Genomic DNA, 15,427 nt, shown 5'->3' with positions numbered 1-15,427 from the left:
AGCTGAAGGGATTGCCCGGGTCACAGGGGACTCTATCTGCTGTACAAGAGGCTGCCTCTCAGCACTGCACAGACTTGTGTCAGGTCTCGCCCCGGCAGCGCCGGGCAGGAGGACGTCGCCGTGAAGAAATCGCTCGACAGCTGGATGAAAAAAACAGGACAAGAAGCAACACGTGCAACAATGAGACCGCGTAACGTCTCGTCCCTCCACCTCGGACGCAGCATCTTACTGGGCGGTATTACTGGGCGGTAAGAAGTGGACGCGGCACAATCTTCCTGCAACGTTTTTATTACGACATTATGTACAATACGGTATTCTGGCCGAGTTACATGAACAGTTTCTTCCAGTTGCTCCCAGAAACCTCAGCGGCAGCGACAGGACTCACATCTTGTGATCCTTCCCTTACATCACCTATATATATATATATATACACATCCTCTTACATCTCCTATATATATTATATATCCCTTACATCACCTATATATATATCCTTCCCTTACATCACTTATATATATATCCTTCCCTTACATCTCCTATAATATATATATCCTTCCTTACATCACCTATATATATATCCTTCCTACATCTCCTATATATATAAATATATTATATATCCTTCCCTTACATCACCTATATATTATATCCTTCCCTTACATCTCCTATATATATATATATCCTTCCTGCCATCTCCTATATATATATATATATCCTTCCCTTACATCTCCTATATATATATCCTTCCCTTACATCTCATATATATATATATATCCTTTCCCTACATCTCCTATATAAAATATATATATCCTTCCCTTACATCTCCTATATATATATATATATATATCCTTCCCTTAACATCACCTATATATATATCCTTCCCCCTTACATCTCCTATATATATATATATATATCCTTCCCTTACATCTCCTATATATATATATATATCCTTCCCTTACATCTCCTATATATATATATATATCCTTCCCTTACATCTCCTATATATATATCCTTCCCTTACATCTCCTATATATATATATATATCCTTCCCTTACATCACCTATATATATATATATCCTTCCCTTACATCACCTATATATATATATCCTTCCCTTACATCACCTATATATATATCCTTCCCTTACATCTCCTATATATATATATATATCCTTCCCTTACATCTCCTATATATATATCCTTCCCTTACATCTCCTATATATATATATATCCTTCCCTTACATCACCTATATATATATATATCCTTCCCTTACATCACCTATATATATATATCCTTCCCTTACATCACCTATATATATATCCTTCCCTTACATCTCCTATATATATATATATATCCTTCCCTTACATCACCTATATATATATCCTTCCCTTACATCTCCTATATATATATATATATCCTTCCCTTACATCTCCTATATATATATATATATATATCCTTCCCTTACATCACCTATATATATATATATCCTTCCCTTACATCACCTATATATATATATATCCTTCCCTTACATCACCTATATCCTTCCCTCGACGTATAGAAAAATATTGCACTACGTATATTCTGCACTTTACAAAAGAGAAATAGGACTAGCAGCATCAAATCCACCGCAGATTCTTCCCCCGCCGCTCCTCATGACGCATGTAAAGGGTTAATGACGCAGCAACACGACTTGGGGCGCAGGACTGTGGAATGTGAGCGAGGACGCGGCGATGGTCCCTACAGTCCGGAAGACCTGTCCCCTCCCCCCACCGTCATCTGTCTGTATACAGGGTGCGCACGAGGGAATGACGGGGTGGTATATGGAACGCTGCACCCACCCGACAGCCCAGAACACGTAGAACTACGCGGCCCGTGATATAGAGCAGTCCAGCGCCCAGAAACCATCGCCTGAGCTGGAGGGCGCCCAAGGGGTTAAACTGTGGTCCAATAAAAAGTCAGCGTTAGAGGAGAGATCACGACCGCGACAAAACCAGACCAATTCTTAGGGTCTTCACACAACTTATTTTCAGGATGATTTTGGAGTGTAAAAGCCTCGTACTACAACGCACCGCGTCCCACCCCCTCGCACCGCAGTACACCCCACTACACGCCCGCACCGCGTCCCACCCCCTCGCACCGCAGTACACCCCACTACACGCCCGCACCGCGACCCACCCCCTCGCACCGCAGTACACCCCACTACACCCCCGCACCGCGTCCCACCCCATACTACACCGCACCGCGTCCCACCCCCTCGCACCGCAGTACACCCCACTACACCCCCGCACCGCGTCCCACCCCGTACTACACCGCACCGCGTCCCACCCCCTCGCACCGCAGTACACCCCACTACACGCCCGCACCGCGTCCCACCCACTCGCACCGCAGTACACCCCACTACACGCCCGCACCGCGTCCCACCCCCTCGCACCGCAGTACACCCCACTACACCCCCGCACCGCGTCCCACCCCCTCGCACCGCAGTACACCCCACTACACCCCCGCACCGCGTCCCACCCCATACTACACCGCACCGCGTCCCACCCCCTCGCACCGCAGTACACCCCACTACACCCCCGCACCGCGTCCCACCCCGTACTACACCGCACCGCGTCCCACCCCCTCGCACCGCAGTACACCCCACTACACGCCCGCACCGCGTCCCACCCCCTCGCACCGCAGTACACCCCACTACACGCCCGCACCGCGTCCCACCCCCTCGCACCGCAGTACACCCCACTACACCCCCGCACCGCGTCCCACCCCCTCGCACCGCAGTACACCCCACTACAACCCCCGCACCGCGTCCCACCCCATACTACACCGCACCGCGTCCCACCCCCTCGCACCGCAGTACACCCCACTACACCCCCGCACCGCGTCCCACCCCGTACTACACCGCACCGCGTCCCACCCCCTCGCACCGCAGTACACCCCACTACACGCCCGCACCGCGTCCCACCCCCTCGCACCGCAGTACACCCCACTACACCCCCGCACCGCGTCCCACCCCCTCGCACCGCAGTACACCCCACTACACGCCCGCACCGCGTCCCACCCCCTCGCACCGCAGTACACCCCACTACACCCCCGCACCGCAGTACACCCCACTACACCCCCGCACCGCGTCCCACCCCCTCGCACCGCAGTACACCCCACTACACCCCCGCACCGCGTCCCACCCCCTCGCACCGCAGTACACCCCACTACACCCCCGCACCGCGTCCCACCCCGTACTACACCGCACCGCGTCCCACCCCCTCGCACCGCAGTACACCCCACTACACCCCCGCACCGCGTCCCACCCCGTACTACACCGCACCGCGTCCCACCCCCTCGCACCGCAGTACACCCCACTACACGCCCGCACCGCACCCCACCCCGTACTACACCGCACACCACACCGCATCCCACCCCCTCGCACCGCAGTACACCCCACTACACGCCCGCACCGCACCCCACCCCGTACTACACCGCACACCACACCGCATCCCACCCCCTCGCTCCGCAGTACACCCCACTACACGCCCGCACCGCGTCCCACCCCCTCGCACCGCAGTACACCCCACTACACCCCCGCACCGCAGTACACCCCACTACACCCCCGCACCGCGTCCCACCCCCTCGCACCGCAGTACACCCCACTACACCCCCGCACCGCGTCCCACCCCCTCGCACCGCAGTACACCCCACTACACCCCCGCACCGCGTCCCACCCCGTACTACACCGCACCGCGTCCCACCCCCTCGCACCGCAGTACACCCCACTACACCCCCGCACCGCGTCCCACCCCGTACTACACCGCACCGCGTCCCACCCCCTCGCACCGCAGTACACCCCACTACACGCCCGCACCGCACCCCACCCCGTACTACACCGCACACCACACCGCATCCCACCCCCTCGCACCGCAGTACACCCCACTACACGCCCGCACCGCACCCCACCCCGTACTACACCGCACACCACACCGCATCCCACCCCCTCGCACCGCAGTACACCCCACTACACCCCCGCACCGCGTCCCACCCCCTCGCACCGCAGTACACCCCACTACACCCCCGCACCGCGTCCCACCCCCTCGCACCGCAGTACACCCCACTACAGGCCCGCACCGCAGTACACCCCCGCACCGCGTCCCACCCCGTACTACACCGCACACCACGTCCCACCCCCTCGCACTGCAGTACACCCCACTACACCCCCGCACCGCGTCCCACCCCGTACTACACCGCACCGCGTCCCACCCCCTCGCACCGCAGTACACCCCACTACACCCCCGCACCGCGTCCCACCCCGTACTACACCGCACACCACACCGCATCCCACCCCCTCGCACCGCAGTACACCCCACTACACCCCCGCACCGCGTCCCACCCCCTCGCACCGCAGTACACCCCACTACACCCCCGCACCGCGTCCCACCCCCTCGCACCGCAGTACACCCCACTACAGGCCCGCACCGCAGTACACCCCCGCACCGCGTCCCACCCCGTACTACACCGCACACCACGTCCCACCCCCTCGCACTGCAGTACACCCCACTACACCCCCGCACCGCGTCCCACCCCGTACTACACCGCACCGCGTCCCACCCCCTCGCACCGCAGTACACCCCACTACACCCCCGCACCGCGTCCCACCCCGTACTACACCGCACACCACACCGCGTCCCACCCCCTCGCACCGCAGTACACCCCACTACACCCCCGCACCGCGTCCCACCCCCTCGCACCGCAGTACACCCCACTACACCCCCGCACCGCGTCCCACCCCGTACTACACCGCACACCACACCGCGTCCCACCCCCTCGCACCGCAGTACACCCCACTACACCCCCGCACCGCGTCCCACCCCCTCGCACCGCAGTACACCCCACTACACCCCCGCACCGCGTCCCACCCCGTACTACACCGCACCGCGTCCCACCCCCTCGCACCGCAGTACACCCCACTACACCCCCGCACCGCGTCCCACCCCGTACTACACCGCACCGCGTCCCACCCCCTCGCACCGCAGTACACCCCACTACACGCCCGCACCGCACCCCACCCCGTACTACACCGCACACCACACCGCATCCCACCCCCTCGCACCGCAGTACACCCCACTACACGCCCGCACCGCACCCCACCCCGTACTACACCGCACACCACACCGCATCCCACCCCCTCGCACCGCAGTACACCCCACTACACCCCCGCACCGCGTCCCACCCCCTCGCACCGCAGTACACCCCACTACACCCCCGCACCGCGTCCCACCCCCTCGCACCGCAGTACACCCCACTACAGGCCCGCACCGCAGTACACCCCCGCACCGCGTCCCACCCCGTACTACACCGCACACCACGTCCCACCCCCTCGCACTGCAGTACACCCCACTACACCCCCGCACCGCGTCCCACCCCGTACTACACCGCACCGCGTCCCACCCCCTCGCACCGCAGTACACCCCACTACACCGCGTCCCACCCCGTACTACACCGCACACCACACCGCATCCCACCCCCTCGCACCGCAGTACACCCCACTACACCCCCGCACCGCGTCCCACCCCCTCGCACCGCAGTACACCCCACTACACCCCCGCACCGCGTCCCACCCCCTCGCACCGCAGTACACCCCACTACAGGCCCGCACCGCAGTACACCCCCGCACCGCGTCCCACCCCGTACTACACCGCACACCACGTCCCACCCCCTCGCACTGCAGTACACCCCACTACACCCCCGCACCGCGTCCCACCCCGTACTACACCGCACCGCGTCCCACCCCCTCGCACCGCAGTACACCCCACTACACCCCCGCACCGCGTCCCACCCCGTACTACACCGCACACCACACCGCGTCCCACCCCCTCGCACCGCAGTACACCCCACTACACCCCCGCACCGCGTCCCACCCCCTCGCACCGCAGTACACCCCACTACACCCCCGCACCGCGTCCCACCCCGTACTACACCGCACACCACACCGCGTCCCACCCCCTCGCACCGCAGTACACCCCACTACACCCCCGCACCGCGTCCCACCCCCTCGCACCGCAGTACACCCCACTACACCCCCGCACCGCGTCCCACCCCGTACTACACCGCACACCACGTCCCACCCCCTCGCACTGCAGTACACCCCATTACACCCCCGCACCGCGTCCCACCCCCTCGCACCGCAGTACACCCCACTACACCCCCGCACCGCGTCCCACCCCCTCGCACCGCGTCCCACCCCGTACACCACGTCCCACCCCCTCGCACTGCAGTACACCCTACACCCCCGCACCGCGTCCCACCCCGTACACCACGTCCCACCCCCTCGCACCGCAGTACACCCCACTACACCCCCGCACCGCGTCCCACCCCCTCGCACCGCAGTACACCCCACTACAGGCCCGCACCGCAGTACACACCCGCACCGCGTCCCACCCCGTACTACACCGCACACCACGTCCCACCCCCTCGCACTGCAGTACACCCCACTACACCCCCGCACCGCGTCCCACCCCCTCGCACCGCAGTACACCCCACTACACCCCCGCACCGCGTCCCACCCCCTCGCACCGCAGTACACCCCACTACAGGCCCGCACCGCATCCCACCCCGTACTACACCCACGCACCTCGTCCCACCCCCGCACCGCAGTACCCCCCACTACACCCCCGCACCGCGTCCCACCCCCTCGCACCGCAGTACACCCCACTACACCCCCGCACCGCGTCCCACCCCGTACTACACCGCACACCACACCGCGTCCCACCCCCTCGCACCGCAGTACACCCCACTACACCCCCGCACCGCGTCCCACCCCCTCGCACCGCAGTACACCCCACTACAGGCCCGCACCGCAGTACACCCCCGCACCGCGTCCCACCCCGTACTACACCGCACACCACGTCCCACCCCCTCGCACTGCAGTACACCCCATTACACCCCCGCACCGCGTCCCACCCCCTCGCACCGCAGTACACCCCACTACACCCCCGCACCGCGTCCCACCCCCTCGCACCGCGTCCCACCCCGTACACCACGTCCCACCCCCTCGCACTGCAGTACACCCCACTACACCCCCGCACCGCGTCCCACCCCGTACACCACGTCCCACCCCCTCGCACCGCAGTACACCCCACTACACCCCCGCACCGCGTCCCACCCCCTCGCACCGCAGTACACCCCACTACAGGCCCGCACCGCAGTACACACCCGCACCGCGTCCCACCCCGTACTACACCGCACACCACGTCCCACCCCCTCGCACTGCAGTACACCCCACTACACCCCCGCACCGCGTCCCACCCCCTCGCACCGCAGTACACCCCACTACACCCCCGCACCGCGTTCCACCCCCTCGCACCGCAGTACACCCCACTACAGGCCCGCACCGCATCCCACCCCGTACTACACCCACGCACCTCGTCCCACCCCCGCACCGCAGTACACCCCACTACACCCCCGCACCGCGTCCCCCCTGTACTACACCCCTGCACCGCATCACATCCCGTACCGCATCACACCCTCTACTACACCCCGTAAAAACGTGTGATTGCTTTAAATGGGAAATCCACCAGGCGGTCACATGGGGCGATGGTCAGGGAATGTTTACACGGCTTATTTTTGGGCCGAAAAATCGGAAGCAGAACAACTCCCATCATCTGCCCATTGATTTCAAGAGGAAATCCGACAGGCCATTTTTTTTACGTAGCGGTTTTGAAAATACGGCGCGTAAAAAGAGGCCTCATAAGACGCGCCGGTCCCTTCTCGAGCCGTTTTTCATTGACTCTATAGAAGAAAAGCTCAAAAAACGGCTGAATATCGGGAGCGGTTCTCCCCGGACGCTCCGCACTTTGCCGTTTTTTAGTAACTTGTGCACCGACCCTCACACAACGCAGCAGCGCGCCACTTCTGCCGTCCTCGGAGCGGATTCTCCATTGACAACATGAAATCAGGGATCTCTCCTGGACGCGGCACCATCATTTCCAGCCACTTGTTTTGTAGGTGTGAACATGACCTAAGACACCCAATGACCCGGAGCATCGAGGTGCTGGAATATACAAGAACTGGTGCAGCAGCAGAGCATCGGATAACGTGGAATAGCAGAGCGGTGGAGGGACCACCATGTAGCAGAGTCACAGAAGATGTAACGAGGCCGTGAGGAATAGTAGAGCGCAGGAGCCAACGAGGGGTCAGGAACAGACGTGAAGGAGCGCAGGAAGATCGAGGGGATCGGTCAATGTGTAGCCACGGTAACGAGTGCAGGAGCTGGTGTAGCAGAGCTAAGGAGCAACTGCCGTGCCATAGTGATTAAATGGATGGATGAGATGTAGTGAAGCCATAGCAGGTAGTGGCGCAGAGGAGCAGGGTGTGGTGCAGCACTGACACAGCAGAGGTATAATAGTGGATGTAGTGCGGCCATAGCAGGTAGTGGCGCAGAGGAGCAGGGTGTGGTGCAGCACTGACACAGCAGAGGTATAATAGTGGATGTAGTACGGCCATAGCAGAGTGGCGCAGAGGAGCAGGGTGCGGTGCAGCACTGACACAGCAGAGGTATAATAGTGGATGTAGTTACAGGTAATGTAGTGGTGCTGAAAGTGCTGCATGGTGGATCAGCGGGAGGGTCTGTGCAGCAGATAAGGAATAAATCCCCCGCTTTGGTATAATTAGGACACCGCGTCTCCAGCCAGTGACATCTCGCACTGTATTGGAGAACACAACCTGCTCCTACTGTTCAGCCTGTGGAGCAGCGAAGGGTCAGCAGTGCAGCAGCAGCCGGGGATGTACAGACTTGACCTCAGTGATCTGTTGTGTTTATAGAACTCGTCGTTACTCCTCACTATGGAGGCCGCCGCTCGTGATGTCGTACGCGGGAGGCGCAGAGTGAACGCGGCTGCACGAATGGCGCTCCGCCCTGTAAAACCATAAACCGGAAGTCACAACAATGAGATCCTAAGAGCACGGCCACATCTACTCCACCCACCATCACCCCCATCCTCCACCCACCATCACATCTACTCCACCCACCATCACCCCCATCCTCCACACCGCCGCTCACATCTACTCCACCCACCATCACCCCCATACCGCCGCTCACATCTACTCCACCCACCATCACCCCCATCCTCCACACCACCGCTCACATCTACTCCACCCACCATCACCCCCATCCACCATCACATCTACTCCACCCACCAACCTCCAGACCGCCGCTCACATCTACTCCACCCACCATCACCCCCATCCTCCACACCGCCGCTCACATCTACTCCACCCACCATCACCCCCATCCTCCGCCGCTCACATCTACTCCACCCACCATCACCCCCATCCTCCACCCACCATCCTCCAGACCGCCGCTCACATCTACTCCACCCACCATCACCCCCATCCTCCACACCGCCGCTCACATCTACTCCACCCACCATCACCCCCATCCTCCGCCGCTCACATCTACTCCACCCACCATCACCCCCATCCTCCAGACCGCCGCTCACATCTACTCCACCCACCATCAACCCCATCCTCCACCGATCACATCTACTCCACCCACCATCACCCCCATCCTCCAGACCGCCGCTCACATCTACTCCACACACCATCACCCCCATCCTCCACACCGCCGCTCACATCTACTCCACCCACCATCACCCCCATCCTCCGCCGCTCACATCTACTCCACCCACCATCACCCCCATCCTCCACACCGCCGCTCACATCTACTCCACCCACCATCACCCCCATCCTCCATACCGCCGCTCACATCTACTCCACCCACCATCACCCCCATCCTCCACACCGCCGCTCACATCTACTCCACCCACCATCAACCCCATCCTCCACCGATCACATCTACTCCACCCACCATCACCCCCATCCTCCAGACCGCCGCTCACATCTACTCCACACACCATCACCCCCATCCTCCACACCGCCGCTCACATCTACTCCACCCACCATCACCCCCATCCTCCGCCGCTCACATCTACTCCACCCACCATCACCCCCATCCTCCAGACCGCCGCTCACATCTACTCCACACACCATCACCCCCATCCTCCACACCGCCGCTCACATCTACTCCACCCACCATCACCCCCATCCTCCGCCGCTCACATCTACTCCACCCACCATCACCCCCATCCTCCATACCGCCGCTCACATCTACTCCACCCACCATCACCCCCATCCTCCATACCGCCGCTCACATCTACTCCACCCACCATCAACCCCATCCTCCACCGATCACATCTACTCCACCCACCATCACCCCCATCCTCCAGACCGCCGCTCACATCTACTCCACACACCATCACCCCCATCCTCCACACCGCCGCTCACATCTACTCCACCCACCATCACCCCCATCCTCCGCCGCTCACATCTACTCCACCCACCATCACCCCCATCCTCCAGACCGCCGCTCACATCTACTCCACACACCATCACCCCCATCCTCCACACCGCCGCTCACATCTACTCCACCCACCATCACCCCCATCCTCCGCCGCTCACATCTACTCCACCCACCATCACCCCCATCCTCCATACCGCCGCTCACATCTACTCCACCCACCATCACCCCCATCCTCCATACCGCCGCTCACATCTACTCCACCCACCATCAACCCCATCCTCCACCGATCACATCTACTCCACCCACCATCACCCCCATCCTCCAGACCGCCGCTCACATCTACTCCACACACCATCACCCCCATCCTCCACACCGCCGCTCACATCTACTCCACCCACCATCACCCCCATCCTCCGCTGCTCACATCTACTCCACCCACCATCACCCCCATCCTCCACACCGCCGCTCACATCTACTCCACCCACCATCACCCCCATCCTCCACACCGCCGCTCACATCTACACTCGTATTTATTGTGCACAGGTTATAAAACTAATGGAAAAATAAAAGAAACACAATGCAGCGGATCTCGTGTGACGGCGCTGGAGCGATGAGGTCATGGCGGGGTTGGATCAGCGAGTTTAACCCCTGCAGGCGGGCCGGTATATTTCTGGGTGTAACGTCTGGTGCTGGACACCGCTTTGGCGCGGCGGTTAGAACGGTCTCTTAACATTAGAAGTGAATTCTCCCATCTGCTTCTATGGTAGAGCGACATTTCCAGATAAAGTCGTATCTCTAAGCAGTCGCCGTGTCATTAGCGTCCGGTCTCCCCCACGTCGCCAGCCCGAGACCCCGCGCTCCGGAGGATCATCCCCGATCCCACTAAACAGAAGGAAAGTCCCAGGACCGAGCAGGTCCCACAGATTGAGAACATTAACAAGTGGTCGCTGCACCTACACGAAACATAGCGGCCGACACCAACCCAACCCCCGCACTATCCCATCCCCCGCACCGCCGGAATATCCCATCCCCCGCACCGCCGGAATATCCCAACCCCCCCACAATATATATAAACTCGTCACGGGGTGGAGAACATTCTTATAACATAAATGAAGTGGCGCGCCCCTTTAATATGGAGGTGCGGGGGGGGGGGGGGAGAACTTTATAACAGGAGTGACGCGGATACAGAAAACCTTCACTATATAAAGCGCGGCAACAAATCCAACCCTCCCCCGAGACCCTGAATACAAGAGCGCGCGCGCCCCGCAGGAGGTCAGAGGGCGCTGGACTGTTATATGGTCACGACCTGAACCGGGCAGCGAAGACGCGGTGACGACCCGGCCGCACGTTCACCTCCACTACATATAAGAATACACGGAAGGGGGGGGGGGTCCCAGGAAACACCTACATATTTGCCACTGGCGCCTCAATTTTTGGCAGGTTTAGGGTTCTCACAAAATAAAAACCAGGACGGACAACAAGTCCCCGGTAACCGCGGCCCCGATCCACGGGACCTGCGCAGAACGGAAAAAAGAGAGATTGGAGCCCCGAGTCTGGAATCAGGACCTGCCCCCCCCTCCATCCAGCGCAGCATTATCATTATCCCCCCGCCATCCAGCGCAGCATTACCCCCCCCCCCCCCCTGAAGCCGCTAACCTACGATTCTGGCGGCGATGTCAAAAGCGAAAAAAACGGAAATCGGGTTACGCAGAACACGCAAAATCATTCCTGCTCGTCGTGGTCCCCGGGAAGTTTTGCGTGGGGGGGGGGGGGGGGGGGAGAGGGACACGCCGCGACACTCCGGAATCCGGGAGATCCCACGGCCAATATAAAGCCAGGAGACGAGCGGATGTCGACACAAGTGGTCTTTGGTCCGGACGCACGGCCCGCGGCAGCAAAACCTCCAGATTATATTCTCCTCTGCCAGCAAAGGGTTAATTTATTATACAAAGCGCTCCATCCCCTCCCCCTCCAGACAGACGGTTCACGTTAAACATTCAAACATACAAAATGGCCGCTACACAGGGAAAACAAGATGTCCGCAGTGGTTTAGCGTAGACTCCGCCTTCTCCATGTGACTATGAAGAGCGCCCCCTCCCCCGGCACCAACAGCCCAATCAGGAGCGACTCCCCTGTGCAACGGGCAAGAGACTCAACTCCAAGGCGTCCGATGAAGAGCGCCCCCCGCTGACGACGCGCCAAGTGCAAATAAATTGTTATGGTCCCGTCCGGAGAGCGATCAGTCTACTCCAGGTCCGGGGAGTCCAGCGGGTTCTCCTCGGAGGGATCGGTCGCCGTCTCCTCCAGGGTCACCTCGTCGTCCTCCATGTCGGCAGCTTCCGGCACCGCGGTCGTCTCTTCCTCGTCTCGCGGCGTCTTTCTGGGATGAGCCAGGGACGAGTTCTCCAGCGACTCGATGTCCTCGATCCCGGCGCGGTAGTGGATCATGAGCAGCGTCAGCGCCTGCAGCCGTTCCCCGGACTTGGCCAGCGCTGCCGCCATCAGGACTTTCCTGCGGCTGTCGGCGGTCTCCCGCTCCTCCCGCACCAGCGCGTTGTTGTGCTCCAGCTCCTGATCGATCTCGTTCTGCAGCTTGTCCAGCATGAACTCCAGCTTCTGGATCCGCTCCTCGGTCGGTAATCCTCGGTACAGATCGCGGCCAATCTCTTTAACCGCGATAAAGACGCTGTCGTCCAGACCGCCCTCCTTGCGGAGCAGTTTGCCGGAGCCTGGACGTTTAGAGGGGCTGCTGGCGCCCCCCGCCTCCGTGTCGCTGCTCTCGTTGTCGGACGTGTTGGGGGTTTGCTTTGGTGAGGGCTCCACCACGTCGCTGCCGCCACCGCCCGGCTCCGGTTGTCTGGTTTTGGGAGCCGGTCTTAGGTTTAGCAGCCGGGAGCTGGTGTTGATGATGTGGCGGGTGATGCCCGTAGTTCTGTTCCCGAAGGACTTGGACTCCAGGTCGACCCTCCTCTCCAGGGACACGCAGTAGGGGTTCTCGGCCAGACACTTCTCCTGGCACTTCTTGTGGCACACGTACCCGCAGGTCATGCACTGGGACGCCGCTTTGGTCCAGACCTTCCGCTTGCAGTGGTCGCACAGAGTGGAGTTTTGGAACTGAGTGTCTTGGAAATTATGGCGCGATTCACAGAAGGTGACGGGCGGCGGCAGCGGCGCCTCCTCCCTCTGCAGCGCGGTCAGGTCCTCCGGGACGCTGCCGTCCCTCTCCTGCAGGACACTCCCGCCCTCAGACTCTCCGTCCAGCAGGTACCTGAAGCTCAGGGTGATGTCCCCGTAGCAGAACTTCTCATTGAAGCCCTTGTGGGCGCTCAGGCCCCGCAGTGCTGTCCTGCTGACGGACGCTTTGGGATCGGGGGCGCTGAGCTTGTAGCCGCTCAGATACTCCAGCGAGGACATGGACAGGCATTCTAAGGAGATCTCCTCCAGTTTGATGCTGACGTGTCCCACGCAGCAGAGGCCGCCCGTCTTATACGAGTCCCGGCACCAGAGGGCGACATTTAGGTAGCGGTGGTGACTCTCCACATCAAACACGCGAGACGCCCTGCTCCACCGCCCCTGGCGGCCCCGGTACGGCGTGTCCGGAGACTCCCACACATGAAGCTCTTCGGCGCTCTCCTTCGTGTTGGTTGGAGCCTCCACGGTTTTGTCTTTGACAGCTTCCGGCTTCACCACTTTCTGCGCCGCTTCTTCCTGCGGGTCGGTGGGTTTGGCCGGTTTCTCGGGGACCTTCTCACCATTGGTTGGGGGTGGAGCAGCTTTCTCCAGCTTATCTCCAGAGGCTTCGCCAAAGTCAACAGCGTTCTGAGAATCCCAGGCGGTCAGGGTCAGCTTGACTTGGGGTCTGGGGGGCACCGGGGGCTTGGTGCGGCTCGGCTGGGGGGGGTCTTGGTTCTCGGCGGCGCTCGTTTTTCCAGCTTTGGTCTGAACCTTCGATGTTCCGGGAGATGCTGCGGAATTCGGCTTCCGACTGAGGACGGGAGAAACGGATCCCAGGGACTTGGTGGGGAGATTCCCCGCGAGGCGTTTAGGACTCGGAGTCACCGGCAGGAAAACGTCGTCTTTACTCTCCCCGGGAGCTTTCACTTCACAGGCCAAGTCCTCAAAGTCACAGTCCAACTCCCTGCCCTCCGGATCCACCAGACTCGCCGCATCCTCATCAAAGGCCGGAGGGAAGGCGGAGTCCTCCAGCGGAGCGGCGCTGTCAGGACCACCCCCAGCATGGTGCCCCGCCGGCCGCTCATAGAACAGCAGCACCCGCTCCCCCGCCTGCTTGATCAGCTTCAAGGCCTGGACCGAGGACGTCACCTTCATACCTGGCGGAAGGGACAAAATCAAATATTAATACCAAAAATTAGGGACCAGAGGAACGGGGGTGGGGGGGGGGTCACTAGTCAGTACGCAAGCTGCACAAATTACATCGTCTTATACTCCAATTACATCCAGAGCTGCAGTCACTATCCTGCTATTATGTCTTATGGTGCAGTCCCTGATTGTTCCATTATACCTTCTACTCCAGTCACATCCAGAGCTGCAATCACAGTTCTACCATTTTCCCTTTCACACAGACCACAATTTCTCCACTTTCATAAAACTGAACAGCTCAGCTCAACTGTGTAGCCATCATCTGGGCTCCCACAATGCAATGCAATGCTCCCTGGTAATTAACAGAATTGTGTATGCAGCTCTGGGAGTGACTGGATGTTTACAACAGTCTCGGTACAAGATCAGCCAACACAGCAAAGTGTTAATGGATGCCATGTGGCAATCAGTACAAATGTAAATGCAGCTCTGGATGTGACTGGAGTATAGTACATGATGAAAGAGTTGTGAATGCAGCTCTGGATGTGACTGGAGTAACGGACATGATGCAAGAGTTGTGAATGCAGCTCTGGATGTGACTGGAGTATAGGACATGATGCAAGAGTTGTGAATGCAGCTCTGGATGTGACTGGAGTATAGATATAATCTACACAGAATACTGCAATAACATCCTAAATATGTTGCAAGTTATCTTTTAAAGGGGAACACCCACATCATCCAGTGCAGAACCCCAGACCGCCACGTACAATCTG

The 15,427-nt window shown here is 59.9% G+C and overlaps 2 protein-coding genes across 4 annotated transcripts in view; both read right to left on the bottom strand.

The window, feature by feature from the left end:
* KCNK18 (potassium two pore domain channel subfamily K member 18) overlaps positions 1-9,104 on the bottom strand; it is a 13,650-nt gene extending 4,546 nt beyond the window's left edge. The window contains exons 1-2 of the mRNA XM_075848289.1: positions 9,008-9,104; positions 8,712-8,894 (exon numbers count right to left, since the gene is read on the bottom strand). Of these exons, the coding sequence (XP_075704404.1) occupies positions 8,712-8,894; positions 9,008-9,104 (280 nt within the window). The remainder of the gene's footprint in view (positions 1-8,711; positions 8,895-9,007) is intronic.
* Positions 9,105-12,258: 3,154 nt separating this feature from the next.
* Positions 12,259-15,427, bottom strand: part of PDZD8 (PDZ domain containing 8) — a 37,303-nt gene continuing 34,134 nt past the window's right edge. For all 3 annotated transcript variants that reach the window (XM_075848286.1, XM_075848288.1, XM_075848287.1), the window contains exon 5: positions 12,259-14,668. In XM_075848286.1, coding sequence (XP_075704401.1) covers positions 12,582-14,668 — 2,087 coding nt within the window. In that variant the 3' untranslated portion in view covers positions 12,259-12,581. The remainder of the gene's footprint in view (positions 14,669-15,427) is intronic.

This window comes from Rhinoderma darwinii, unplaced genomic scaffold (genome assembly GCF_050947455.1).
Source record: "Rhinoderma darwinii isolate aRhiDar2 unplaced genomic scaffold, aRhiDar2.hap1 Scaffold_3355, whole genome shotgun sequence".
Classification (NCBI taxonomy): domain Eukaryota; kingdom Metazoa; phylum Chordata; class Amphibia; order Anura; family Rhinodermatidae; genus Rhinoderma; species Rhinoderma darwinii.
The sequence above is the reverse complement of the archived record's forward strand: the minus strand, read 5'-3'. Positions and strand labels throughout refer to the sequence as shown.